The sequence below is a fragment of the Colletotrichum gloeosporioides genome (genome assembly GCF_011800055.1).
Source record: "Colletotrichum gloeosporioides strain Lc1 chromosome Unknown consensus_31, whole genome shotgun sequence".
Classification (NCBI taxonomy): domain Eukaryota; kingdom Fungi; phylum Ascomycota; class Sordariomycetes; order Glomerellales; family Glomerellaceae; genus Colletotrichum; species Colletotrichum gloeosporioides.
The window spans coordinates 285,049-309,781 of NW_025544676.1; the positions used below are offsets into that span (position 1 = coordinate 285,049).

The following is a 24,733-nucleotide window of genomic DNA, read 5'->3' on the forward strand; positions in this document are numbered from 1 at the left end:
GTACCTCTGTAGGCAATCTAAATATTAGCGTCGTCCCATACTAGCCTTTCTCAGTATGATTCTCAGGATTTTCAGAGGTCTCGTTAGGGCCACATAAGGCGGCCTATTGAGGCGGATTTACGTCGTCCTTTTCTAGCGTTTTTCTGAGCCCTAGGCCTAGAAATCGAGATGTCTCCCTCACCGAAATTTCCATAGTCGTACTATAGGGCAGAACTCCTGGCCTGTCAAGTTTTCAGCGGCAGCACAAGTAACACGCTAACATATCGAATGCCTGGGGAGGTGTAGTTGAAACAACATAACGTTGGTCGGCTTAGAAGAAAGATCAGTCTCTTGGGCGACTGAGACATGGATTGGCGTTTTGGCTTCCGCCGGGCGTTACACTCGCTATCCACAGCTCGAAGGCACGTGTATCGAAAAAGAGTGAAAACAGTCCTTAGCAACGTGTTTTCTATGTCCTAAAAATCTAGAAGTGCCCTCATTTGTTTGGCCGCGGCGATGTTGACTTTTGGCGTCAGAGACTCGCTGCTTGTGATCATCTTGCCTGTTCATCAGCGTAATCTTCACCGAGTGGGCCTGATTTAATAACTTCCTGTCGACCAGAAGAGCCGAAAGGCACAGTCGTCGGCATGAAAAGTAAATGGACTCGTGACACTTGTCCACGGTAAACAGGGCTACTTGGTTCTACGGAGTACTGTTCGTGAAGTTCTGCTTCGTAGGATACGTAGACGAGATACGCTTCGATGCTGGCCATCCTCCTGAGCGCCGCTCTCGCTACTGCCTGATGTGAGTGCGTGGCCAGAGTGCCGTCGGTTTTAGCGACGGTTGACTCAGACAAAGCTCGCAGGACCTGAATGCGTGAAGTGCTCGCTATGTCGTGTTGACTTTTCGTCCGAGCTTAGGAACATCGCCTCATGTAATTCCAGAGCTACGCTCCTCATCAAAGCAGACTGGGGAGTTGCTGAACTTCGCGTGTCTCGTTCGCTATGAATAAGAATGAACAGAGCTTTTGATGCCCAATCTCATTGGTCCAGAATCTCGTTCTCCGACGCTGTCCGAAGGTAGACACCATCACCAGGCTTTACACAGCGGAATTAAACGGCTCGTCCGATGCCCGCGGAGACGACAATCATGGCAAAGGGAGTACAAGGCGTAGGGCTGAGCAATGAAGAATAAGGGATGAAAACCGAAACCGAATTCGCTCGAAATGGCCTATCAACTTTGTTTGTGATACTAGGGTGGGGGCTGAAAGGGGGTGCTGGAAAGAAAAAGTCGTCATGTTGAGAGGGGATCGTCAAATTATCATCGGGCAGACATCCACCCTCATTGAGCCAAGCTTGCTTCGCCACTCTGATCGTTGAAACATGCATACATGGTTTTAAATGTCGTGCCTCGGCTTATCGTATTTAGAGACGATCCTCGATAGTAATCACTCGCCGCCCTTTTCTGCAGACGCCGCCTTAACAGTGACCATCAGAGGCTCCCCGTTGCCCCTAGCCGAGCGAATCAGTGCTTGGAACTCTCCGTCGTTGACAAGGTCTTTCATCTTAATCTCCCTCGTCCTTCCTAGACTTTCCAACTCATCCAACCGGTCTAGTGTAGCTTGAAGGTGCTCCTCAAAGCCCTCCTGCGCGCAGATCTCACGGAATGCATTTTGCATTGGCACCGAGTCAGCCCGCACAATTGAGTTGGAGTCAATAGAGAAGATGTTGACGTGATCGTGCCGCTGAATCAGGTCCGGCCTGGTCATGATCTGTCTCACCTCGTGGAGGGGTATCTCTGGCAGCCGGCCGTCGGTGATGCCCTCCCGGACCATGTTCTTCTCTTTCTCGACAAGAGCTTTGGCCAGCACCATCGCAGCGGCTGAGAAGTCTTGTTGGTCCTCGGCGTTATCGTCAATGTCACCACCCAGGATCCAGCACTGCCCGAGGAGCCAGCGCTTCTCCCGCTCGCAGATTAGGTCGCAGGCATGGAGCATGTCCTCAGACCGGGCCACATGGTCGAGGAAACCGACACGCCCACCGATTCTGTTGTAGACATGGTCTAGGATTTTCTCCGGCACAGCCTCCTTGAAGACCTTCGCTCGAAAGTCTTTGAGGGAGGCAAGGGCGGGTCCGCGGGGGATATCGTGGATGTCTGCTACGCTCAAGCGCGTTGCTTGCCACCTGAGGCGCTCTGTGATGCTGTGATCGTCGCTCGTAAGTACCACTGTCACGAGGCGACTGGCGGCCCAGAGCTCGGCTCGCTGCTGGATAAGCTCGAGCAAGTTGCGGCCGTGGTCGTCTTCCCGCAATAAATGGACGCGGTTGATGACGAGGATGAGAGGCTTTCCGGTTCGTGCCCGCCTGGTCAAAGCTACCTTTTCCATTTTGTTGAACGCCCTTTCAATATCGAGAGTGGCTGTTGAGTCACGGGGGCCCTTGAAGTTGAACAAGCTCCCGACGTAGTCCTCGTGGAATTCATAGTCGAGGGCTTTGCCGAGGCGGAGACGGAAAATTTCTGGATCACCGTGGGCTTCGAGCATGGCGATCCCGTCTCCGTGAACTCGCCTCATTGCTTTGAGGATCATGGATGTTTTTCCAGAGCCCCTTTCCCCAGTGATGAGGTGGTACCTCCCCTGGAGACTGCCATCTAAGATTGCATCGACGAGAGGCTGTTCGGTTCTCGGGATCCATTCGTGGTGGCCCAGTTCATTTTCGTGTAGAGCTGCTTCCAACTGGAGTTTGGAAGGAACTGCATGTCGCGCAAGCGCGATAAGCTCGGGAGTAGAGAACCCGGCACTAAATGCGTTCTCCATCTTTTGTAGCACGAGATACTTGTAGTAGGTGTGGTAGGAATATCCTGCCAAACCAAGCACAGCGATTGAGCCAAACGCAGTCGCACTTCCCTCGACAACCTTGAAGAAAGTTTCTTTCCAGCCTGAATTGGCAGATTCATCACGGTTACCCTCCTTTCGGGAATTGTGCTGGGATGAAAATGAATCCCCGCCCGGGTGTTCCTGTTTCACGACAATGACACGAGGAGGGTGCTGGCCGTTTGGCATGCGAGCCTGCAATCTCGCAATAAGTTGAAGCCAGCTTGCAAAAGGGGATCGATCCCGGATCTTACCCTCCAATGCCTCGGGAGAGGGTAGCGTCTAGCCATGAGCATGCGATGGCTCTCCTAGTCTTGCTGCGGGCGTCTTGCAGTTTGCGTTGTTTTCGTCGGTGTAAGTGGTGAGGAGGTGGTGGTGGTTGGTTCCCAAGCTTTGCGGTCCACCAGGGCAGTGCAACGGGCTGGCTTTAAGGACTGTACGTGCGTGTCGCTTTGCGGGGTGGTCCGCTTCGAAGCAAGCGAGTGGCAGTACGGCGCCCTATTGGGGTCGGGAGATTGATGGCCAATGTCTGTACACAACGAAGCGATTGGATGTGGAGAGGTGTGCGGTGAATGTAGCAAATGCCATACACTGATTAAGCTGAGGTATCCATCCTAGCAGTAGCAGGGGGTAAACGGAAACAAAGTCTTGTTGTGGTGCATACGTACCCTCTTCTCTATTCGGCGGCTACCCACTTGCTGATAATCTTGGCTTTTTACAATTTCTATGTACATCACGGCACACTCCGCCGTCTGGTCTTGGCAAGCCATTCCACGCACGACTGCTTGGCGAGTCCGACCAGAGAGGCTCTTTCCTAGGGTATCTCCTTCCTCATTTTATTGCCAAGAGACATTTGTTGATATGTAACAAAACCCAATTGCTCAACCGGGAGAGATATCTCCAAGAGCCATCTTTTGCAGCCTCTAACGCTCCTTCGTTGTCAACTTTCCAAAATTCAACAATCCACAGACTTTTGTCTCTATCCCATCCTGCTGTAATTACGGCGATGGAGGACGAAATCACCTCATTGCCCCCTATCGGCTCGACGCCTGATGATCGAAAGACCACCATCGCGGCATCGGCGGCCATCGAGAGGCCCAACGACGAGGACAATGCTCCTGGAAGCAAGTTCGCCTTCTCCCCATCGCAACTCCACCGGTTGATCGAGAACCGCAATCCGAGATCTCTACTCGCCTTTGGGGGCTTGGAGGGTCTTGCAGTGGGCTTGCGAACCGATGTCAACGCAGGCCTTGGAGTCGACGAAGATATCCTCGATGGATACTCCGTATGTGCAAAAATGGTTGCAAACTCCAAGAGCGCCGGTGCCCAAACGAAGGCAGAGCAAAAAGCAACAGAAGCCCCAGGACAAACTCCCGGCAATTTCACCGATCATCGTGCCACCTATGGCGAGAATCGTGTACCCAGGAGAAAGCCCAAGACCTTTCTGCAACTTCTTTGGATGGCTTTCAACGACAAACTCATGTTCCTTCTTACCGCATCTGCCGTCGTCTCTCTTGCCCTCGGCATTTACCAATCCGTCGGAAGCGAAGAACAAGGAGCAAGGATTGATTGGGTTGAGGGAGTGAGTATCTTGGTTGCTGTTGTGGTCATTGTGATTGCAACTGCCGTCAACGACTATCAGAAAAACTACAAGTTTCAGAAGTTGAACCAGAAGAAGGAAGAACGCATGGTTATTGGTTACAGTTGTTCGATCTGGCAAGCATCAGTCCATCTCCATCTTTGACGTCCTCGTCGGCGATGTATTGCACATCGAGGCAGGCGACGTCGTTCCCGCTGACGGCATTCTGATTCAAGGTTTTGACGTCAATTGCGACGAGTCCGCTTTGACTGGCGAGTCAGATTTGCTGGTGAAGACTCCGGCCTCCGCATCAGTCGAGAACGAGAACGATCCTTTCATCCTCGGCGGGAACAAAGCAACTACTGGAGTCGGAGCATATCTCATATTGGCTGTGGGTGCCGACTCGTCTTATGGCAGGATCATGATGTCGCTCCACGATGACGTTGAAGAGACTCCTCTGTAATAGAAGCTTGGGGTATTGGCTAAGTACATTTAGATTTGGCTTGATGGCGGGTGGTATTTTCTTTGCAATCATATTCATCCGGTTCCTCGTCGATATGAAACACATCCAAGGTGGACCCAAAGAAAAGCGGCATGCCTTTTTGGGTGTTCTGATCTTGTCCATCACGATTATCGTCATCGCAGTACCCGAGGGTCTCCCACTGACAGTCACCCTGGCCTTGGCTTATGCTACGACAAGAATGCTAAAGGACAATAACCTTGTGCGACTCCTTCGATCTTGCTAAATCATGGGCAACGCTGCCACTGTCTGTTCCGACAAGACGGGTACCCTCACCCAGAACAAGATGAGCGTCGTTGCAGGTGTACTTGGACCGGCAGCATTGTTTCGAGATGCTGGCTTCCCATACGGGCACGACCACGACATCCCTATAATCAACGAGTTCATTGCATCCCTGCCGACACTATCCGAGAACTGATCAAGACGAGCTTTTCCCTCAACTCGACCGCAATCGAAACGACTGACTGCAACGACTTTGTTGGTTCGAGCACCGAAACTGCACTTCTCAAGTTTTCTGTTGAGCATCTTGGCATGGGAAGTGTCAGTGAAGAGAGGGCCAACGGGAACATTGTGCAGGTGACACACTTCGATGCCTCAAAGAAGTGGATGGCTGTCGTTATAAGGCTGAGCAACGGTCGCTACCGAATGTTGGTCAAGGGCGCTACAGAAGTCATTCTGGACAGATGCGTCGACATTTTGAGCGATCCCGCCTCTGGCTCCGACGCTATGAAGATGACTCCTGACAGCATACAAAGACTTAAAGCCATCATTCTTGGCTTCGCCCAGCGGTCCCTGCGAGTTGTTTCTGTGGCATACAGGGACTTTGATCACTGGCCCCCGGCGACTTCAGATACAACGATCAGTCTCTCCGACTTAGTTTTCATCGGTGCTTTTGGCATCCGCGACCCCCTACGGCCTGAGGTTATTGAGGCTGTCCGACAATGCCAGTCCGCTGGTGTTTTTGTTCGAATGGTAACGGGTGATGACTTCTTCACGGGCACAGCTATCGCCGAAGAATGCGGAATTTACACGGCTGGCGGAATAGCCATGGATGGACCGACCTTCCGGAAGTTGACGTCGAGACAACTCGATCTCGTAGCTCCACGTCTCCAAGTACTCACTCGATCCAGCCCCGACGACAAAGTACGCCTGGTAACTCATTTGAAGAGTCTTGACGAGGTCGTGGCTGTGACCAGAGACGGCACGAACGATGCCCTCGCATTGAAGGCTGCAGATGTGGGTTTCTCCATGGGCATATCTGGAACCGAAGTCGCCAAGGAAGCATCCGCAATTGTTCTAATGGACGACAACTTTGCATCGATTGCCAAGGCAACCTCCTGGGGCAGGGCCGTCAATGATGCCGCCAAAAAGTTTCTGCAGGTTTGTGACACAACCTTTCTGGCGTTTTTGACTAACAAATCGGAACAGTTTCAGTTTACCACCAACGTCACGGCCGGCCTTCTTACTGTCATATCTGCACTTGTCGGTGGCACGGACGCATCTGTCTTCAGTGTTGTCCAACTGTTGTGGATCAACCTGATCATGGATACGTTCGCTGCGCTGGCTCTCGGTACCGATTTTCCAACCCTCGATCTGCTGAAGCGGAAGCCCGAACCGAGAGTAGTTGCAGTCCTCGACGTTACAATGTGGAAGATGGTCATAGGGCAGTCCATCTACCAGCTTGTGGTCATCTTCACGTTCCACTATGCAGGGGAAAGCATCTTCCAATACCACACCGAGCAACAGCAGCGACAATTACAAACCATGACCTTCAACATTTTTGTGTGGATGCAATTCTTCAGTCAAATCAAGTGAGTCAACCTTGGCGGAGAAACTTGGTATCTCTTTGACTAATGGGTTTGTAGTTCCCGACGGATCGACAACCAATTCAACATTTTGGAGGGTATCCTTCAGAATCCTTGGTTTATGTTTGTCCAGGGTGTGACACTTGCTGGACAAGTCATAATCATCTTTCTGGGTGGAGAAGCATTCCAAGTTGCTCCTCTCACGGGAGCTCAGGGGGGCTGGTCTCTTATGTTTGGTGTTCTCACTATTCCTGTCGGCATGCTGGTCCGTCTCATACCTGATTGGCTCCTGATTGCAGCTTGGAAGATGTTCGCTCTCCCATGAAAATCATTTACGTCACGTCGTCTGGAGCCAGCGACAGCTACACGCAGTCTCGGTCCAGTGATGGGACTATTCAACAGATGCATGGGGCCTCGAAAGCAAACGGAAGGAGAAGACGCTGTTCAAACCATCCAACAGAGTGCTGGTGCACTCAATGAGGACCCTAGCAAGTCAGGCGACCCAGCTGAACAGCAATTGGATCTTGAAGGGATTGTTGAAGCTCCGAGGTACGGTACAGCCGAGGACAACGCCGGAATTCAGCTGCATCCAGACACTCGGAAGGATGACCCGGTTCTTGTCGACTTGAGACAGATGGGTATTCCGCCAAGTCAGAACCCTGCTTTGTGGCAGTTCATGGGATCACAGCTTTGAATCCGTCGCTGTCATGACGGTACATTCCATTTTGTTGCGAGGAATCATGTGAGGCATGGTGGTCTTCTCTAATACCTGGTCGGCGTAGATACTGGGCCGTTCCTCAAAGATAGCTTACTACCCATCGTCGCTCAATACAATCACAAAATCACCGGCAAGAAGTTACAATAATGTGTGACTTGTCCTAGACGCCCGCGCGATGTGACCTTGTCGTCATGACCGCACGACCTCATGCTCACCCCAAAAAAGCCATACCACCACGCAGACCAGTCCCCGAGGAGCTTACCTCACTCTTTCGGTGCGGTGGCTTTCCTCACCATCATCGTCTTCGTATGATCCGGTTCAATCATATCGCCTCTTACAATATTCTCATAGCGGTTTTGCACCCCGTCTGGCAGTCGGATATCGTACTCGAGGAGAAGTCTCGCGAGGAGCATCTTGATCTCGGTGGCAGCAAAGAATCGTCCCGGACACGCGTGACGACCGAAGCCAAAGGCCATATTCTCCTTGGTCGAAGACACGAATTGATACTGTTCCTTGTTGGCATACTGCAACGGATCGCTGCGCATCTCGTCACGGATGGATACGAAGCGGTAGGGGTCGAATAGGTTTGGGTCTGTATAGTGAGAATCATCTTGTAGAGGACCGACCATGGGCACCGCGATGTTGGTGCCGGTGGGGAGTGTAGTGCCGTCTTTGAGCGTCACTGGTTTCGTGATGGTTCGTAGGAAGCTGATTAGACTAGCGGGATTGAATCTTTGGGACTCTCGCATGACGGAGTCGAGGAGCTTCATCTGGAAGAGAGCGCTGGTGGTCCATTCGTTTCCATTCGCGGCGAGTACAGACTTGACCTCGTTCCGGAGGGCGGGAATAATATCGGGACAGCGTGCTGCGATATCATACAAGCTTTGATCCGGTCAGTCTCATGCTTTATCGACTTATTAGTGGACTAGAACGCCTTACGTATGAGTGGCTGCCATCGTCGTGGTATGAATGGCGACAACGCTCAAGCTAAGCTGCGTCTCGGCGAGTTGCTCATTACTGTCCATGCCAAACTTGCTAGATTTGGCGATGAACCATTGTAGCATATCCTCCGGTGCGTTGGTACCTTCGGTGTTCAACTTCTTACGTTCTTCTATGACTGGGACGAGGACCTGAGCTGCACGACGTCTGTGTTCGGCAAGCTTCTTGATTTCGGGGATGTAATGCTTGCCGATGAAGCGCAAGAACTTTGGCCATCTCTTGATCTTGGCTGCTGCCGTGAAGAGGTCGATGACAAACATGGTACTGGCCTCTAGGTACTCTTCCTTGTGGCAAAGCTCGGGGCCGATGAAGATACGGCCGGAGATGATGGCTACCATGTTCAGCAGTTTCTCGTACAGCACCACTTCCGTCCATTCGGTACAAGAACCGAGCGAGTCCAAGACGGTACGTTGGATGTGGCCTGAAAGTGTGACGGCGACTTTGGCTAGGCTTGGGGTGAGGTTCGACTTGATGACGTTGAGTAAAAGGGGGTTTATTGGGTGGTAGTCTGTCCATCTCGTCTCGCAAAGCTGCAGAAGAATGAGCATCAGCAGTGCAACAGAGTACCAGGGCGGCTCTACTAACAGCTTCCAGGAGAGGAACGTTGTTGACGGTGTCGTCAGGCATTTTTCGGAGATCGTCGCAATGGTGAAGCGGGATCATGACGATGTCGCCTGCCACGGCGTCAGCTGATACTGAACTTCGAGAAGTGCTTGCCACTTACCATCAGCACCGGTAATACGCCATATTGACGACTTGAACTTCAGAGATCGAGGTTAGCCCAATGATCTCTAAAGACTTTTACGTGGATAGAAACCTTCTGATAGCCTTCTTCATAAAGTTTGGTGGCCATCGCAAAGTACATCTTGCGTCGCTTCTCATAACCGCCAGCTTCCTTTCCCACTAGCGGGAAACTTGACAGACTGCTACTTGAAGACAGGAACGCGAAGGTGATGGTAAGGAGAAAAGTCGCGAGTAGAGTTCCGACGACAGCGTTCACGGACAACGCGGCGTCAGACGAACTCATGGTTGATTATTGGAGGGTCTACCCTCTAAAAACTTTGAAGCGAAGGTTGGGTGCGTGAAGTGCGAAGATTGTGGGCAGCGTCTGATGCTTAGAATGTATGGCTTTGAGCTTCGAAGGGAACGACATATGTATTGTGGGCTATCTGATTAATTCCGCTGATTCAGCGGACCGTTTCCCACTTGCCAGGATACTTCAGTCGCCATGGCTGATAAATGGGCTGGTAAATCGGAAAATGGTGTCCGTGAAGTCGTTGCAAGCCCCGGCGCACGAGATGCAAAGCCGAGGCTTCATCAACCCCAGAGATCTGAGGGGTGAGCTTCGGCGAACGGGAAATGATCAAGATCCGATTGGCGAACTCCCTGATGGACGAAAATTTCAAGATTCGATTCTTTTAGTCACGTCCCCAAGTTCTTTTGGGTCGCGTTGTGTGAAAACTTGGCCCGAACATCACTAGGATACACGATCCCACCGGCAAACCGGTGCGGCCACGGAGCTAGATCGGCGGCCGTCATGAATGTCACCCGAATCTCCCAGGAACTGGTGTGTGCGTCGAACGCCAGTATTGGACGAACTTTCCCTGTCTCTCGTATCCGGGTTCTGCGTCAGGGATTGAACCCCAGATCTGCAAAACTCTTATCCGCTCGTCGCTCGGCTCCGGACGGACTACTTTTGAGGCCGTATCAGAACATACGTTGCAGACATATGAAGATCTGATGACTAGAATAAATACTACCATGCGCTCTTTCTCTTCCGTCCGTTGTGCGATATCATCGGTATCCCGCCAGCCGAAAATGACGGAGGTATGTTCTAGGACCACTAAGAACACTACTAGGTACGTAGATTGGGTGATGTTCCTTCTCTGGGAGCAAATTCACTACGTAGTCTTTACAGCCTTCAACTTAACCAGACATGATTTGGGCTTCGTGAACAATCCCTCCACCAGGCTATCATCTTCCATCTCGGCGGGCAACTTGCCAAAGTCCAAGTTCCAAACCAATAGAGTTATGATCAGCTTCAACTCAAGATAGGCCAATCTCTTGCCCCAGCAACCCCTTGGACCAAGGCTGAAACTCATGAATGGACCAGCTTGACCATTGAATTTGACTTCATCATTCTCGCCAGGCTGTAACCATCGTTCTGGGAGAAATGACTCCGCAGGAAAGCGGCTTCGGCCCCAATCTTCCACGCCTTCTTTGTTGAGCTTCCGTGAAGTCTCACTTCGTTTTTCTTCCTCGACGACTGCCCCCGCTTCTGCGATTGTAGGTCCAGTCAACAAGAACATTATCGGGGTTCCCTTAGGAACATGGTAACCGACAATGTCCATGTCTCGAAGCGTATCCTTCATGATGGCTCCAGCAGGACTGCTCAGGCGTAGAGTCTCTTCGATGAATGCGTCCAGGTACGGGACGTGGGTTTTGACGATTTCGTCAATGGTCGGCTCACGTTTCTCGGCTACCGCTTCGGGATAGGCAGCCCGTAGATTCTCGCGCAACTTGGATTGAACGTCCTGGTTTGATCCGAGATACTTGGCCGTGAAACATAGCGTGCTATGAGTCGAGTCTTGCCCGCCGACTATGTATCCCCAAAGCATATCGCTCATCCGAAGCGAGTCGAAAGCAGGCTTTCGCCCTGCGTTCTCCGCAGCCAACTTCTCGCGAGAAACGACGTAATCTACAGCCGAGGCGAAGTTCTCTTCTCCATCGCCTCGTGAGAGCTTCTCCACCGAACGGTCGATATGCGACTGAAGAATGGACCTCTTCGAGCGGAAAGCTCGTTGTATAGTTGGCCGCAGGTTGTCGAAAAGGAAGAAGATGCTGGGGATCATTGCTCGGAAGGCACCCGTGACTCTCTTGTTCAGGGTATCAAGAGCGAAAAGAAGTTCTGGCCGCTCAACAGGGAGAAACGTGGCAAGTTTGAGGGATTCTTTCTTATCCTTCTCGTCAGAACCAGCTTCTCTGGGTATCTCAAGAGATGGACCCCGTTTCATAGATCGCAGCCTTTCCGCAATATAGCTTTCTTCCACCGGTACACCAAAGGCGGCAGTGTTCATGATGTCGTAAGTAAAGGCCTCCAAATCTTCTTCTGCCTCAAAAGGCAAGCCGTCAGTAGCAGCTGCTTTGCTTTTCCACAGTTCGATGAATTTCCGGACCGTTCTATACGAAGCCGGCGCTGATACCTATACGTCTGTCAGAACTGCTTCATGGAACATGATCAAGACCCAAAAGACCAGGAACCCCTACCCCGTGTAAGAAGCTCGGCGTCATCAAATCTTTGGTAAGGAACTTGGCATCTTTGAAAGACGGATGGGCATCTTCCATCGCGATGAAGTGCTCTGGTATGACACCCTGCCAAATCATGTTGTTCGTGTACCCCCGACTGAGATCCTTGCTCCTCTTCGAGAGCAGGTCCCGGGCTTCTCGGTAATCAGCAATCACGACATGCGTCCTATCAAAGGGCCCAGGAAAGAATTGTGCGATTGGCGTCTTGGTTTTTGAAAGTAAATCCGTGAAGAACTTGAGCCAGAACCCGCCCGCATTGTCAATCTCAATGAAGTAGGGAGCATCGCCGAGGATTCGATTCGTAGAGTCTTGATGACATGGCAGCCCAGGTATCGGTTTGGGCAAGAGTCGAAGATAGATGATGCGAATGAACACAGCGATCGCTGCTAGGACCGCTGCGACTGTGGCGAATCCTACCATCTCCTCGATGATTCGCTTTTGTCGATGTGTAGCTGCAGGCAAGGTCTTGCTGGACTGGGTTTGATGATCTACAGATCACTAGAGAAGGGCACTTTAAACATGTTGGATTGCACGAATGACGGATATATGGCCACCAAGAGGATACCTGACAGCATTCGGATGAACTTTCGTACCGGCAAGACTCGCCTACGTATTCGTATGAAGGTTGGTCTTTGGTGAGCACTAACAATGCACAGGAGAGGCACAGCGCGTGCCGCGGCACCCGATTCGGTCTTGGAGCGTGCCGGATCCACTTACGGTTTCATCCGCTCCTGTCGACGGCCGGGAAGGGAAACAGGATGTCAGAAAATCGAAAGTCCCATTCCAAAGTCCCTTTGATGCTTAGCCAAGTTCTGTCAGTGAGACTGCCGATGTAAAGTTCTGTGGTTTATCATGCGATAGTCATGTGATAGTCCATAAACAGCCTGCAAACAAAATGATGTCGTTCGATGCGCGAGTAAACTCATAACCGCGACGACAGCAACAGATCAAGTTGCCTAGCGATGTTCATTTGTTTCGAATCAGTTTGCAGTGCGGGCTTGCAGTCGTAAATACTTAGAACAACAATAGTCAACGAGGTTCAAGCCATTAATTAACGACTCAGCAAAAGCCCCCCTGAAAATTGTCCTTCAGTAATGAGGGATGCCAATGGATTTGAAGTTGATAAGTGAATCGAACATTGTATGTCTTATAGCTTTGATGCAATAGTGCGCACTTAGCTTGTTCTGACGGTTACTCGCACACCAGCCAACTGGTATTAATATCCGAGGGAAATCATTAGACCTTACCTGAGGAGGTTGGGATTTGGGAAACAATTCCCTAGAAGGTACCTGTTTGAATCCTTGCTTAATGATGAACGAGGTTGTGAATCGAGTAACGAGCAAACTGCCTTATTGAGTCTGTTGCTAACGCCGAACTACGGTGCTGTACATCCAAATCTGTAAAAAGAGGCAGCTTCTGAAAGACAAACACACAATCATAAAATGTTGTTTTAAGACTCATTTCAGGAAGGCCAGAAAAGGAGTCGCGAAGACTTTGCAATTGCCAATTGCCAATAGAAGTGGGCCGACATATCAACAATATGGGAACAGGGGGCGGCATGACGGAAATGAAGTTTACGTAGCGAAGCACAAACAGCTGTTTGGGCAAACACAAGCAGTGTGCTGGTTGATTGCCCCGACGCTACGCTTGACCAGACGGTTGCCGAACTCCGGCTTGCGGGATCAATCTAAATTCAGAACACTGTAACGACGGCTCCGAAAGTCGGGATCTGCATGACGGGGAAGGAAGGTTTATGGGAACAAGTGTGAGATGGTAACAGGCAAGTGACCGGATGAACGACCACAAACATCGGCTCCGACTGATGGTGCGGACATTTCTCCACGACACGTGGGATCTGGGCAACATGGTCAAATTTTATTGGTGAACCTTAGGGTCGCACTAGAGATCTCATGATGTAGAGCGGGCTTCAGATCTCAAATGATTCCAGAAAGCCGGTTCGCATTTATAATGCGAATAGAAGTCGGGAATGACGGCAAGCATGGGAGCTAATGAAGGCCGGCGGTATTTTATGAATAGTTATGCACCGGAAGAGCCAAGTTCCATTGCCAACATTAGTGAGAAAACTGGGGAGTATGTCGAATAATGCACTGGATAAGCACGTTATGCACAAAAATCGGGAGTTATCCTTCCGGACCACCTAGAAGGGCGCTAGGGTCCGGACTTAAGACCGACGGAGGTGAATCATTGTCTGCCGGGCTCCACCAACACCACCTTGACCGGCAACAAATGACAAAACAGAGTCAGCGAAATGATGTCGTCACCTGAAGGCGTTGCAGATGGGGATCTAAAACCTGCATCAGGTAATAACTCAGGCGAGTGCTAGGTATGCACGATCCGAGGGCACCACGTCCGGATTTAAGACCGATGTTGTCCGCTCCCTTCCGTGCAGGCGACTTAGATATGATTTCGCTAGAGTAATTATGAAGAGGCTATGAGCAAGTCTCGTGCTACATGACGCTCTGCTCAATGCGGGATTCCGGCGCTCTTTCCCATCCGTATGCCGATTTACATGCAGTCGCCGTACCGGGCTGCTCCCCCTGGTCATAACGTTGGACCCTTCAAGTACAGCATCCCTCCCATGAATGCAAGCACCTGCAAGATTTTCTGAGCAACATCTTTTCTCTTCCGTCACTCCTTGGCAACATCACGACTCGAGCCTGCAGCTGCCTGCCTCGCGCATCTGCTCCCTAATCTGGCCGACGACTCGAGAACAATCCAAGTATGAAGGACAAAGATGGCGGCGAGGTCGTTGCCCCGACAAGGATTCCCTATTGGCGCTTGGTTGCCGACCAAGCTGGAATCACACCAGAGGTCCTCAACCACAAATATGCCGGCTCTGGCACCGAACAAGACCCATACCTGGTCCAATGGATCCCCAACGACCCTCGAAACCCCATGGGCTGGAGCAAACCAAAAAAGTGGTTCATCACAATGATGGTATCGCTTACAACACTAGCAGTGGCGCTGCTTTCCTCGGCATATACTGGAGGCATCCGCGAGATCATTGAAGAGTTCGGAATTTCGCAAATCGTCGCTACCCTTGGCGTCTCACTCTTCGTGCTCGGTTTTGCTATCGGACCCCTGATGTGGGCTCCGTTGAGTGAACTCTTCGGCAGACAATATCTTTTTTTCGGCACGTATATGGTGTTGACAGCGTTCAACGCTGGCTGTGCCGGAGCGGATAGCGCTAGGACTTTGATCATTCTACGCTTCTTCGCAGGTGCTTTCGGCTCATCACCTCTCGCGAACTCGGGCGGCGTCATCGCAGACATGTTCCCAGCAGCCGAGAGAGGTCTGGCGATGGCGCTCTTTGCGGCCGCACCCTTCCTCGGTCCCGTCATCGGTCCTATTGCAGGTGGTTTTCTCGGAGCTGCCGCTGGCTGGCGCTGGGTTCTCGGGTTCTTGGCGGCCTTCTCTGGGACTCTTTGGCTTGTAGGGACTGCTCTTGTGCCTGAGACGTATGCTCCGTACTTGCTTCGACAAAGGGCGGCGAAACTGTCCAAGATGACAGGAAAGTGTTATATGAGCAAGATGGAGCACGATCAGGGCAAAGTCAAGCTTGCAGAGTCTTTCAGAAACGCGTTGCTGCGTCCTTGGATTTTGCTGTTCCGGGAGCCTATTGTCTTCCTTCTCAGTCTTTACATGGCCATCATCTACGGAACGCTCTACATGCTTTTCGCCGCCTTCCCTATTGTATACCAACAAGAACGGGGTTGGTCTCAAGGAATCGGCGGCTTAGCATTTTTAGGCGTAATGGTGGGTATGATTTTCGCCATCATCTATACCATCCCGGCAAATGGTCGCTACAACCGAGTTCAAGAAGAGAATAACGGCTATGCGCCACCGGAAGCCCGACTTCCACCAGCGATGGTCGGATGCGTTGCTGTCCCTATTGGTCTATTCTGGTTTGCTTGGACAAACCAAACCTCGATTCACTGGGCCGTTAGCATCGCAGCCGGCATTCCGTTTGGTTTCGGAATGGTTCTACTCTTCTTGAGTATCATGAACTACCTCATCGACGCCTACACGATCTTTGCTGCGTCTGTCCTTGCCGCCAACTCAGTCATTCGTAGCTGTTTTGGCGCTGCATTTCCTCTCTTCACGTCATACATGTACGCGGACCTTGGTACCAACTGGGCGTCCTCGATCCCAGCTTTCCTGGCACTTGCGTGTGTGCCGTTTCCATTCCTATTTTATAAGTATGGAGCTGCCATTAGATCTCGCTGCAAGTTTGCTGCGGAGTCCGAAGCTTTCATGGCGCGGCTTCGCCAAGAAGACTCATCTGGCTCGGAGGAAAAGGAACCCGAGCAAACGAGTTCAGCGGAGGTTGCGGTTGACACCGAAGAGACATCGGATGGGCCTACATACGCAGCTTTGAACACACATCGGCCTCGGACTATGAGTGGTGGTACAGCCGTGTCTTCACGCCGCAAGTCTTATGATGGTAATCCATATGACATTGACAGAGTCAACACTCGACAGTCATTTGGGCGGTGAGAAACTACGTCACAAAATTGAACATTTCGGATTTAGAAAATGAATAATTGAAATAGATATGAACAGTCTATGAAGCAACGTGTCCTCAGTCGCAACTCTCTATTGTTGAACGTGATTGGCCCTCCGCAAAGCTAACTTAGCTAAGCGGGACAGTACAGAGCCCCAGAGCAGCAGGATACAGCAGCATCTCTACCCGAGTTGGGGGTGCACTAGAAAACCCTGGGTTAGCATCCGATTTGGACTCACGTTTTGTAGTTTACTAAGAGTTGAGCGATCTCATACCTTTGTTTTGCAGGCTGCCCACGGATCAGCGTAGTTGATTCGGCACTAAAAGTAAAGTAGTCAGCATTTCTGTAGTATGAAAGTAGTGAAACACCCAATGTAATACTCACGTCCTCGAAGTTGCAATCTGCGGGGGGTCCCGTGCAAAATTGAGCTGTAGCGCCTTGCAGGATGACGGCTGCGGTGAGGAAGAAGGTTGTCGATGTGAAATGCATGGTGCTAAGCTTATTTCGAAGTGTAATTGATCTAGATCGGAAGTGACGAATGGGGTTGGAATGGCTTAACTGGCACAAGTCTCTTCTTTAACGCGCATTCCACTGGCATGTAGGGTTTATATATTCAGTCCAGGGCAAGAAGTACATGAATAGTTGCTCTGTCTAAGGATTTAAAGTTCATACGAGAGTGGGCTCAATCAACCCAATGCCGGGTAAGTGTTAACTAGTTGCAGATAAATGACACAGCGGAATGTTCCTAAGGTGATCGTCTCCTGCTCAGCCAGGGCCATGTGCAGTTGGCGTTCATCCGACACTGTCGGACAGTCAAAGTTACCGAGTCAGCTTTCAGACAGAAAGGTCCAGGCACACAGACAGGGTTACGTCGAGCATAGTCGTGCTACGTCGACTTGTCCCAAAAGATGGGACGATCCTGTCTTTGTGGCCTTTTTATAAGGCTGAGGCGCAGGATTTGTAGTGTGTGAAGGGAGCAAGGTTCGGTCATTTTTGCCATGAGACTGCTTTAAATTACTCTGTTCCGGGCTATCCGTGTTGAATACTTACACATGTCATGGAGGATGGACATTGAGTCAAGAACATAGCACTGACCAACGTCCCCACCAAAGTACGTTCCCGGCGAGGCGGCCATTGGCACAACATTAATCAACCTAGAAAGGGCCTATGGAGCAAACCCAATCAACTGAGAAGCGCTTGGTCCAGCCAATATACACGCGAAATTGGTAAATGGAGAGTCTCGGCCTCGGACTCTAACAAAAAGTGCGACCAAGAAGCAGCCTCGACCTCATTACAATTTATGAGAGTAGTCTATCCATGTGCCCAGAGCACGTTGCAGAGGAACACGATCGCGAGCTTCTTATTATTCGCCTACTACTTGGAGGGTTGACAGGTGCGAACACTAACTGACCTTGTCTTAAATAATGGCCGCAGGTACATTTATGGCGAGTTCGACATCAGGTACGCAACTGACCTGCCCACAATTTTACGCAACGCCAATTCAAGACCTGTTTTCTACAGAGACTCTGGTTACAAGACAAGCAAATAGCGGGGACATGAATATCACACCGGTTTCAAGCGAATCAGCTACCAACCAACGTAATAATCTTTCTGATATTGTACGCAAAGATGGAAGAATTGCCCGCTGATGGAGGACTTTTGCCCCTTGAGGAAATCTCCCATACAAAGCGGCACAAAATTTGGCCGTGCACATTCCCATTGGGATATTTTTGTCGTCAACGCCGGCGTCGCTCAGTCCGTTTCCCAGGCAGGGAACACGTTGCTGTTCCCCAACTTCCCATCGGGAATCGCGCACTGCGCTCAACATCTGACAGGACTACCCTTTGGCACTTAATAAGGAGAAAGAACGGTCTCCCGAATCCCACGGGCTTGCCGGTACCACATGGTGGCATAAACACCAACATGCTGACTCGTGAATGTCGTGAATGTGGATCTCCCGTCCGGGTCCATCTATCGAAGATCATCACCATCTCGCCATTAAACGGCAGCCTCGGGATCTCAATACTCTAAATGGTTTTGGTTAAGTATTCGTCTATCATATCAATATACTGCACGTGTGGTGGACTGTTTTGCTGAAGCGCGTCGAAATTCTGCCCGGCAATTTCATGGCATTACTGCGAATAGAACGACGCGCGGTACGTGGATGATGACTGAGGTGGAGAAGGACGTCGACGCGTCCCGAAGTTCACTAGATCGTGATGTCTCTCACCGTGATGAGAGGAAATGTTTTGACTACGAGTGACCCATATCTCGGCAGCCCATCCCGCGCTACACAACATCATCAAAGCTAGATATATGGTGCCATAAACCACCATTTCCCAAATTGTGGGAACACCAACAACTCGGAACTTATAAGAGGGTCTTCTTTTCTCATCCGGTCTTCTTTATCTTCAGCCCCAATCACTCATCAGCCGCGTCAGAAAACAACTTCACCGACATCCGATATCAACATTTATCGTCACAATGCAGATCAACGCTGCCGCCTTTTTTGCCCTTTTGCTGGCTGCGCCGCCGGTCCTTGCCCGCACCTGCCCTGCCAGCGCGATTCAATGCTACTGCACGTTAACCTTCCGGCTGCCATCCGAAGTCTCTGCTAACTTTTGAAAGATCCTAATGGGCGCTGTGCAAAGTGGTGCCCGCAATTAGGCTGTGGATGCGCCGACAACAAGAACAGCTTGGGTGGCGGTCTCGTGCGCTCGAAGTGCATTACCGAGTTCCAGTGGTTGGGACGTCACAAGTGCTGATTCGAAACCTTCATTACGAACAGGCGGCTGGAAGTTACAGGCATGAAGTGAGATGTCCAGGAAGAGATACGTCACATTATTGCACAATAATCATGATCTCTGAGCAAAATGACGGCAAAGCAAGGGATGGATTTCGGGTCTCGAGGGAATAATTACGGCATCAATTGGTGCATCTAGACTTAGACATTGCACACACGAGCGAGCACCTTAGGGATAATGTTTATGTTAAGGGTTTATTTCAATAAAAGTTTAATAGCTCAGTTGGTTGCCTCGATTCTGTGTGAGTATCACTAGGACCTCAGCTGGACGCTCTGGATGAGTGCCAAACAGATGTGTAAGAAGAGGGAGCACTGAGGTTATCGGGATGGCGCATTCAGGCGACTCCAATCAGTCCATTTGTATTGAGTATTTATGTCAAACCACAAGCAGAGTAATCCGAACAACCTTACCTTAAGAATGGAATTTCGCACCAAGTACCTGGCCCTTCAAGTCGACTTTGAAGACAGGGTAACGGTAACCTTATCTTCGACTCGAGAAACTCTCCGTCCGCCGCGGGCCGTCTCGACCTGATCACCAGTGACTTCCCAAGGCGATTGCATCGATTCCGTCCACACAGTTGCATTCATGGCCTTTGGGACGCCCACAAGCTGCGACAAGGTCATGGAGATGGTCCTTTCTTCGACGTTGTAAGAAAACTGCTTGATGACACCCACACCGACTGTAATTATGACAGCCAGAAGACCGATGAATATCCTCTTTCTGACAGGATCACGCGGAAGGACCGTCACCTTATTGCCATCGGTCGAAATTTCCCCGCCGTAGGCCACAAGGCCGACTTGCTCATCTTCAGCTACGTATGTTCCCGTGTTCAAGACCATGCTGAGGAAGCCCGGGCCATAGTCGCCGGTGAAGCCATCCCACTTCAAGGTCTCGGGGAACGAGTGGAACCCAGCGCTCGGGCAACCGGCCTCGTTGATGTTCGAAAGTGGTGCAAAGCTTCCACCGTGACCGGTACGCAGGAGATAGGAGTCAGAGGGGTCATCGCGGAAAGCCGAGAGTAGGACTTGGGAGTTCAGAGCGGATCCGTAGTGGTGAATCTGGCGCTCCAGTCGTCGTAGCTTCCCAGCGAGACTGACGTCTATATGTTAGAATGTCTCGTTTCATACTCGTTTCTTAGAAGTTCAAGCGGACCGATGTGCGGTTGGCAACACTTACTCAAAGTCCCAGTATCGATGCGAATTGCCGTTCCAGCCCCAGTGCGGCACATTAGGCGTGAAGCCAAGTACGGTATCAACTGCCCGTTTCGCTAAGTCCGTGAAGCCGAAGTGTCTGATGAATAACGGTAAGTCGGTGGGATTCCTCAAAGAATTTTGATCATACTCACCTAGACCAGTAGTAGACGCCTTCCTGGCCAGTAGAGTCCCATGCCATCTCACTCCCAAAAGGGGCGTCGATGGAATTCCAGTGTTCGGCACGAGACTTTATGAGTGCCGCAAGAGTGGCGGCCTCATCTTCGAGCCCTTCACGCACCAGGTCGGTCATGATCATACCCTAAACAGTTTCGCCCATAAGTCCCATCTCCACCCAAGCAACACCACCACCCGAGATGCGGAGAGCCGTTCGATAAGCCTTGTCAAGATACCAGCTCCAGTCCTGACTGACAAGCTCTGGGTAAGCTCTTCCGACCCTATAGAGGGACCAGTATGCTGCAGAGGGATGAACGTAGTTGTAGCCTCTGTCGGTGGCAAGCGCCCGGCCTTTGTTCCAAGACATCCAAGAGCTCCAGTCAAAGTTCTCGTACACAAACCCGGGCACCTCTGCTGGCTCGTAGAAGAAAACGGAGTTCCGGACGGCGTAGTCTTCTTGTTGGATGTTACCCCAAACCACCTTGTTCACAAAGGTGTCAAGTTTTGCAACTTCGTCCGCATCCGGGTACACAGCTTGCTTGACGACAGCCGCAATGTAAGCTCCAGCTCCGCCCTCGTCACTCAGTCCGACTACCCAAGCCCTGAGATCCTGCGTGACTACCGAGTCGCTCTCGCAATCGTAGGTCATGACAGATGGCGCACGACCAAAAGGATCAGACTCATTGGTAAAGTATGCTTTCGTCGTAAGCAAATGGCCCATGTCCTGAAGAGCTTCGGTGGCAGGTTTGGTGATATAGTAGTGAATTGTCTGAATCTTCCCATCATCATACGTAATAGTGAGCCTCGCTCTTCCGAAAGCGTGATCTGTAGGTGTCACTGAATAAGCAGAATCGCCGGTCTGGTCCACGGAGAGCGATCCCTGGGGGTCAATGGCGATGTTAGTCACGGGAGCATCGGACTGCAGGAACAGCTTTCCCGGCAGATCTCGTGGAAGAATATAGCTTGGGACGCTGAGCGCGGTCGGCTGGCCAACTTTTCGAACCGCCTTGTCATATCCTCGGACGCCCTCAGGGGCGATTGTGAACCTCACTCAAGATTGAAGGTTTGATCCAGGCTCCAGTTTTCGGGAAGAAGGAGGATTCCAAGCGTGTGCCCCCTGGACGGCCCATTCGTTCTCCGCCCATGCTTTTGTCAGCACTTGCCATTCGTAGAAACCCTCAAACGTCTGGCTTGAATAGGAAGATCCTCCGTAGCCCATCTCCCATAAGTTTCGGTACGCTTCCAGTGGTGATTTGGTTCCATGGAGGGCCGTGACGACGAGTGCGGGTCCTGTGCCTTTGATAGGGGTAACGCGAATCTGGCCAGCGTCCATACCAATATACGGTTCGGAAAGAGAACAGGCCGCTGTTGCGTCCGCCGGATGGTGGTGCGTAAAAATGCTGTTGAACTCGGCGGAAAACCCAAGACTACCGATCTCAATGCTGGAGTTCCCGGCGTTGCTGAAGGTGAAGCACAGGGCGAGATCGCCGTCGATATTGAGCCATTCTCGAGTCACGTTGAGCGGGCCCGAGGGAAGCGTGGAGGAGAGGTCTGCGGCGGCAAGAACCCCGTCATTTGGGGATAGAGCAACGACAGGCTTGCGGGTCTGGGCAGAATTTCCATCGATCCAGCTGTTGTCGCCTTCAATTCGATATCTGTAGGTAACATCACCCCAATGGTATTGTCCGTTACGAGAACGGTTTCCCAGAATGTCGAAAGGGAGGTAGTCGAAGTCGTCCCCATTGGGCTTCAGAGACGCTAAAATTTGAGCGTCTCGCACAATTCGGGCCTTGAAGTTGGATGTCTCAATGTCCACGAAGCCATTGTTGGTGCCGAGGTCATCCTGTCCAAGAATGGTACCGATGAAACTGCTCAGCGGAAGCCACGAGGATAGGTGCGGGGTTGAAATCCTCATGGTTGCGGTTACGACGATTGGGATTAGGTCGAAGGTGAACACTAGTCGTTGTGCAAAAATTGTTTCTGTCAAGAGGGAACAGGTCAACTTATATTCGTGTGACCACGCGGAACTCCAAGAATGATCAACACAGACTGGGCTACCGAGAGATGTGGTCGCTTAAAGCGACAAATGATTGGCGCGGATGCACTGTTCATGAGTATTTGTATAATTGCCGAGTTCGTGGTTGATCGCCATGAGAAAACTGTAGCAGCTGGCCGGCATTACGGCTCGAACAACTGTCAAATGGATGTGTACCGTTTCGTTTCGATACAATTGACGGCATATCTCAAGGCGCGTGTGCGTGTAATTTAGGTATCGCAAATCAAAGAGTCAATGTGAAGATATTTCATAGTGCCTGTACGCGCTTGTGAACCGCATGGTGCTGATTGGAACGCTTCTGGGTGTGGCCGATTTCAAAAGGAACTGTGGTATGATTTTTGATTTAGGATATCATCTCAATACGTGAATTGGAAACTTACTCCCCAAGACGGAACCGCTGGCTGCCTATTGGACCTTCTCTGCTGTCTATGCCTAGGGCATTGTCGTCTATGTCGCCTCGGCAATGTTCGTGTGAAAATGAAAGACGCTGAAAATCGAGACCCAGAGACCGGCTCAGGTGGAGGATGTCCTGTTGCTCATCGTCAACAAACTGGATGCTGTGTAGACGCGTACAGACCGGCTATCTACCTTAGTAAGAATAGCAAATGTCAAGTCTTAAATTGGCTCTCTCTGATTGAAGTGTTGGCGTCCTTTTCGTTATTTTGGCAGATGCTTCTAGCTAAGTGGGCGATGTGTTCTATTTACTCATATTTATAAAAACTCCATTCCACTGCACCTTTCTCCCTTGTCATCCCGACTGTTGTCTCTATCATTCTTGTTGTCGACATCCGTATCAGTACCTGTGCTGCAGAATAGACAACTTCATTGGCGTTATAGTCAATACGGAGTTTGGCCAGATTGATACAATACGACATCTTATTTCATACATGTGTTGACAAACCTTCTTCGCACTTGTTAGTATCAGAAAGTCAATTAGATAATTCGACACGCACTCAGAACCATGCACAGTTGCTACAAAACTTGAAAGCATCACGTGGAAAAGCGACGACCTTTAAGCCGATGCAATCACCCGAGGTCGTGTTTTCCATCAACGGCGCGGGGTCTACAATTCGTTGTCAGCACTAATGCACCATTTATGCAGTTGGTTATGACTTGATAAGTACGCAGAGTCCTCTTTTCCCCTGTAGTAATGAGGGGTTAGCATGGATCTCGTCCCTCGCCTGTTGGTGCATCCTCAGGCTCCTCATGTCAGCCCATTATCGGGCGTTAATTGCAACGTGTTTTCTCTGTGATATATCCGGAAGACGCTTGGTCATTTGGCTCGGTATTAAGACCCCAAGCACAGCCGCATTTCCGGCCTCGTTGCCAAAGCATTCTCACCTTCTCTGCTAGGTCAATGATGACAGACTTTACGCCCGATTGATACACTGCAACTTCTGATCATCCCTTCCGATAGAAGCGCTATCAAATCAGGCACGATGGCGCAACTCATCAACTTGGCCGACGGGTTATCCTGTTACACTAGTGGGGAGACGGAAGCCCGCTTCATCTATAAAGAGATATGGGAAGAACATTGCTACGATGGGCCGAATTTGTCCGAGAATCCCGTCATAGTAGACGCCGGTGCCAACATCGGGCTCTTCTCTATCTACATGAAGAAGAAACACCCTACCGCAAAGATCATCGCCTTCGAGCCAGCGCCCGAATCTTTCGCAACCTTGCATCGCAATTTTGAGCTGAATGGCATCTCGGGAGTAGAGGCTCATCAGTACGGTCTCGGCCCTACAGCCAGCGCAGAGAAGCTGACGTTCTATCCTACCTTTCCCGGCAACTCGACTCTGAGGCCCGAAACAAAGAAGTCGACTTACGAAGCTATTGCTGAGAGATTTGGAAAGGAGTTTGTGGACACGAATTTTGGAAACCCTCAGTTTCTGGATATCAAAATTGAAAGGCTATCTCTGTTTTTGGACGGGGTTGAGATGATTGACTTGTTGAAGGTGGATGTCGAGGGTTCTGAACTCGGGGTTTTACTGGGTGTGGATGATGAGCACTGGACATTGATAAGGAATGTTGTGCTGGAGACTACCGAGAGTTCTGGAGATAGACAGAATATTGAAGACTTGCTGCGGCAGAAGGGGTTCAAGGTTGTCAGAGAACGGGCTGCGTTTGACTCAAACATGGAATCCTTTGTCATCTGGGCTCATCGAGAGGATGGCATTGTCGGAAAGGCCCGGGACTGAA

At 50.9% G+C, this 24,733-nt stretch overlaps 9 protein-coding genes and 1 pseudogene across 10 annotated transcripts; 5 read left to right on the plus strand and 5 right to left on the minus strand.

The window, feature by feature from the left end:
- Positions 1–1,426: 1,426 nt before the first annotated feature.
- On the minus strand, positions 1,427–3,040 carry GCG54_00013516 (uncharacterized protein; the record flags this gene model as incomplete). The annotated part of the gene is made up of 1 exon (XM_045413369.1): positions 1,427–3,040. One exon carries the CDS (start codon positions 3,038–3,040, stop codon positions 1,427–1,429), a length of 1,614 nt encoding a protein of 537 aa, XP_045266341.1.
- Positions 3,041–3,857: 817 nt separating this feature from the next.
- On the plus strand, positions 3,858–4,893 carry GCG54_00013517 (annotated as a pseudogene). The gene has a single exon. A coding segment is annotated over exon 1 (1,036 nt).
- Positions 4,894–5,179: 286 nt separating this feature from the next.
- GCG54_00013518 (Calcium-transporting ATPase 2) lies at positions 5,180–7,449 on the plus strand (the record flags this gene model as incomplete). The annotated part of the gene is made up of 5 exons (XM_045413370.1): positions 5,180–5,331; positions 5,379–6,330; positions 6,379–6,761; positions 6,816–7,020; positions 7,216–7,449. 5 exons carry the CDS (start codon positions 5,180–5,182, stop codon positions 7,447–7,449), a joined length of 1,926 nt encoding a protein of 641 aa, XP_045266342.1.
- Positions 7,450–7,736: 287 nt separating this feature from the next.
- Positions 7,737–9,499, minus strand: GCG54_00013519 (Cytochrome P450 monooxygenase paxP; the record flags this gene model as incomplete). Its single annotated transcript, XM_045413371.1, has 5 exons — positions 7,737–8,355; positions 8,413–9,002; positions 9,058–9,146; positions 9,197–9,233; positions 9,290–9,499. 5 exons carry the CDS (start codon positions 9,497–9,499, stop codon positions 7,737–7,739), a joined length of 1,545 nt encoding a protein of 514 aa, XP_045266343.1.
- An 874-nt stretch (positions 9,500–10,373) lies between these two features.
- GCG54_00013520 (putative cytochrome P450 49a1) lies at positions 10,374–12,198 on the minus strand (the record flags this gene model as incomplete). Its single annotated transcript, XM_045413372.1, has 2 exons — positions 10,374–11,675; positions 11,740–12,198. 2 exons carry the CDS (start codon positions 12,196–12,198, stop codon positions 10,374–10,376), a joined length of 1,761 nt encoding a protein of 586 aa, XP_045266344.1.
- Positions 12,199–14,520: 2,322 nt separating this feature from the next.
- GCG54_00013521 (Efflux pump FUB11) lies at positions 14,521–16,296 on the plus strand (the record flags this gene model as incomplete). Its single annotated transcript, XM_045413373.1, has 1 exon — positions 14,521–16,296. The coding sequence occupies one exon, from the start codon at positions 14,521–14,523 to the stop codon at positions 16,294–16,296; it is 1,776 nt and encodes a 591-aa protein (XP_045266345.1).
- A 140-nt stretch (positions 16,297–16,436) lies between these two features.
- Positions 16,437–16,793, minus strand: GCG54_00013522 (uncharacterized protein; the record flags this gene model as incomplete). The annotated part of the gene is made up of 3 exons (XM_045413374.1): positions 16,437–16,505; positions 16,579–16,623; positions 16,689–16,793. 3 exons carry the CDS (start codon positions 16,791–16,793, stop codon positions 16,437–16,439), a joined length of 219 nt encoding a protein of 72 aa, XP_045266346.1.
- A 1,995-nt stretch (positions 16,794–18,788) lies between these two features.
- GCG54_00013523 (uncharacterized protein) lies at positions 18,789–19,069 on the plus strand (the record flags this gene model as incomplete). The annotated part of the gene is made up of 2 exons (XM_045413375.1): positions 18,789–18,882; positions 18,933–19,069. The coding sequence occupies 2 exons, from the start codon at positions 18,789–18,791 to the stop codon at positions 19,067–19,069; spliced, it is 231 nt and encodes a 76-aa protein (XP_045266347.1).
- Positions 19,070–19,554: 485 nt separating this feature from the next.
- GCG54_00013524 (uncharacterized protein) lies at positions 19,555–22,390 on the minus strand (the record flags this gene model as incomplete). The annotated part of the gene is made up of 5 exons (XM_045413376.1): positions 19,555–20,200; positions 20,285–20,398; positions 20,454–20,620; positions 20,732–21,525; positions 21,652–22,390. 5 exons carry the CDS (start codon positions 22,388–22,390, stop codon positions 19,555–19,557), a joined length of 2,460 nt encoding a protein of 819 aa, XP_045266348.1.
- A 1,580-nt stretch (positions 22,391–23,970) lies between these two features.
- GCG54_00013525 (Methyltransferase sdnD) lies at positions 23,971–24,732 on the plus strand (the record flags this gene model as incomplete). The annotated part of the gene is made up of 1 exon (XM_045413377.1): positions 23,971–24,732. The coding sequence occupies one exon, from the start codon at positions 23,971–23,973 to the stop codon at positions 24,730–24,732; it is 762 nt and encodes a 253-aa protein (XP_045266349.1).
- Position 24,733: the final 1 nt, after the last annotated feature.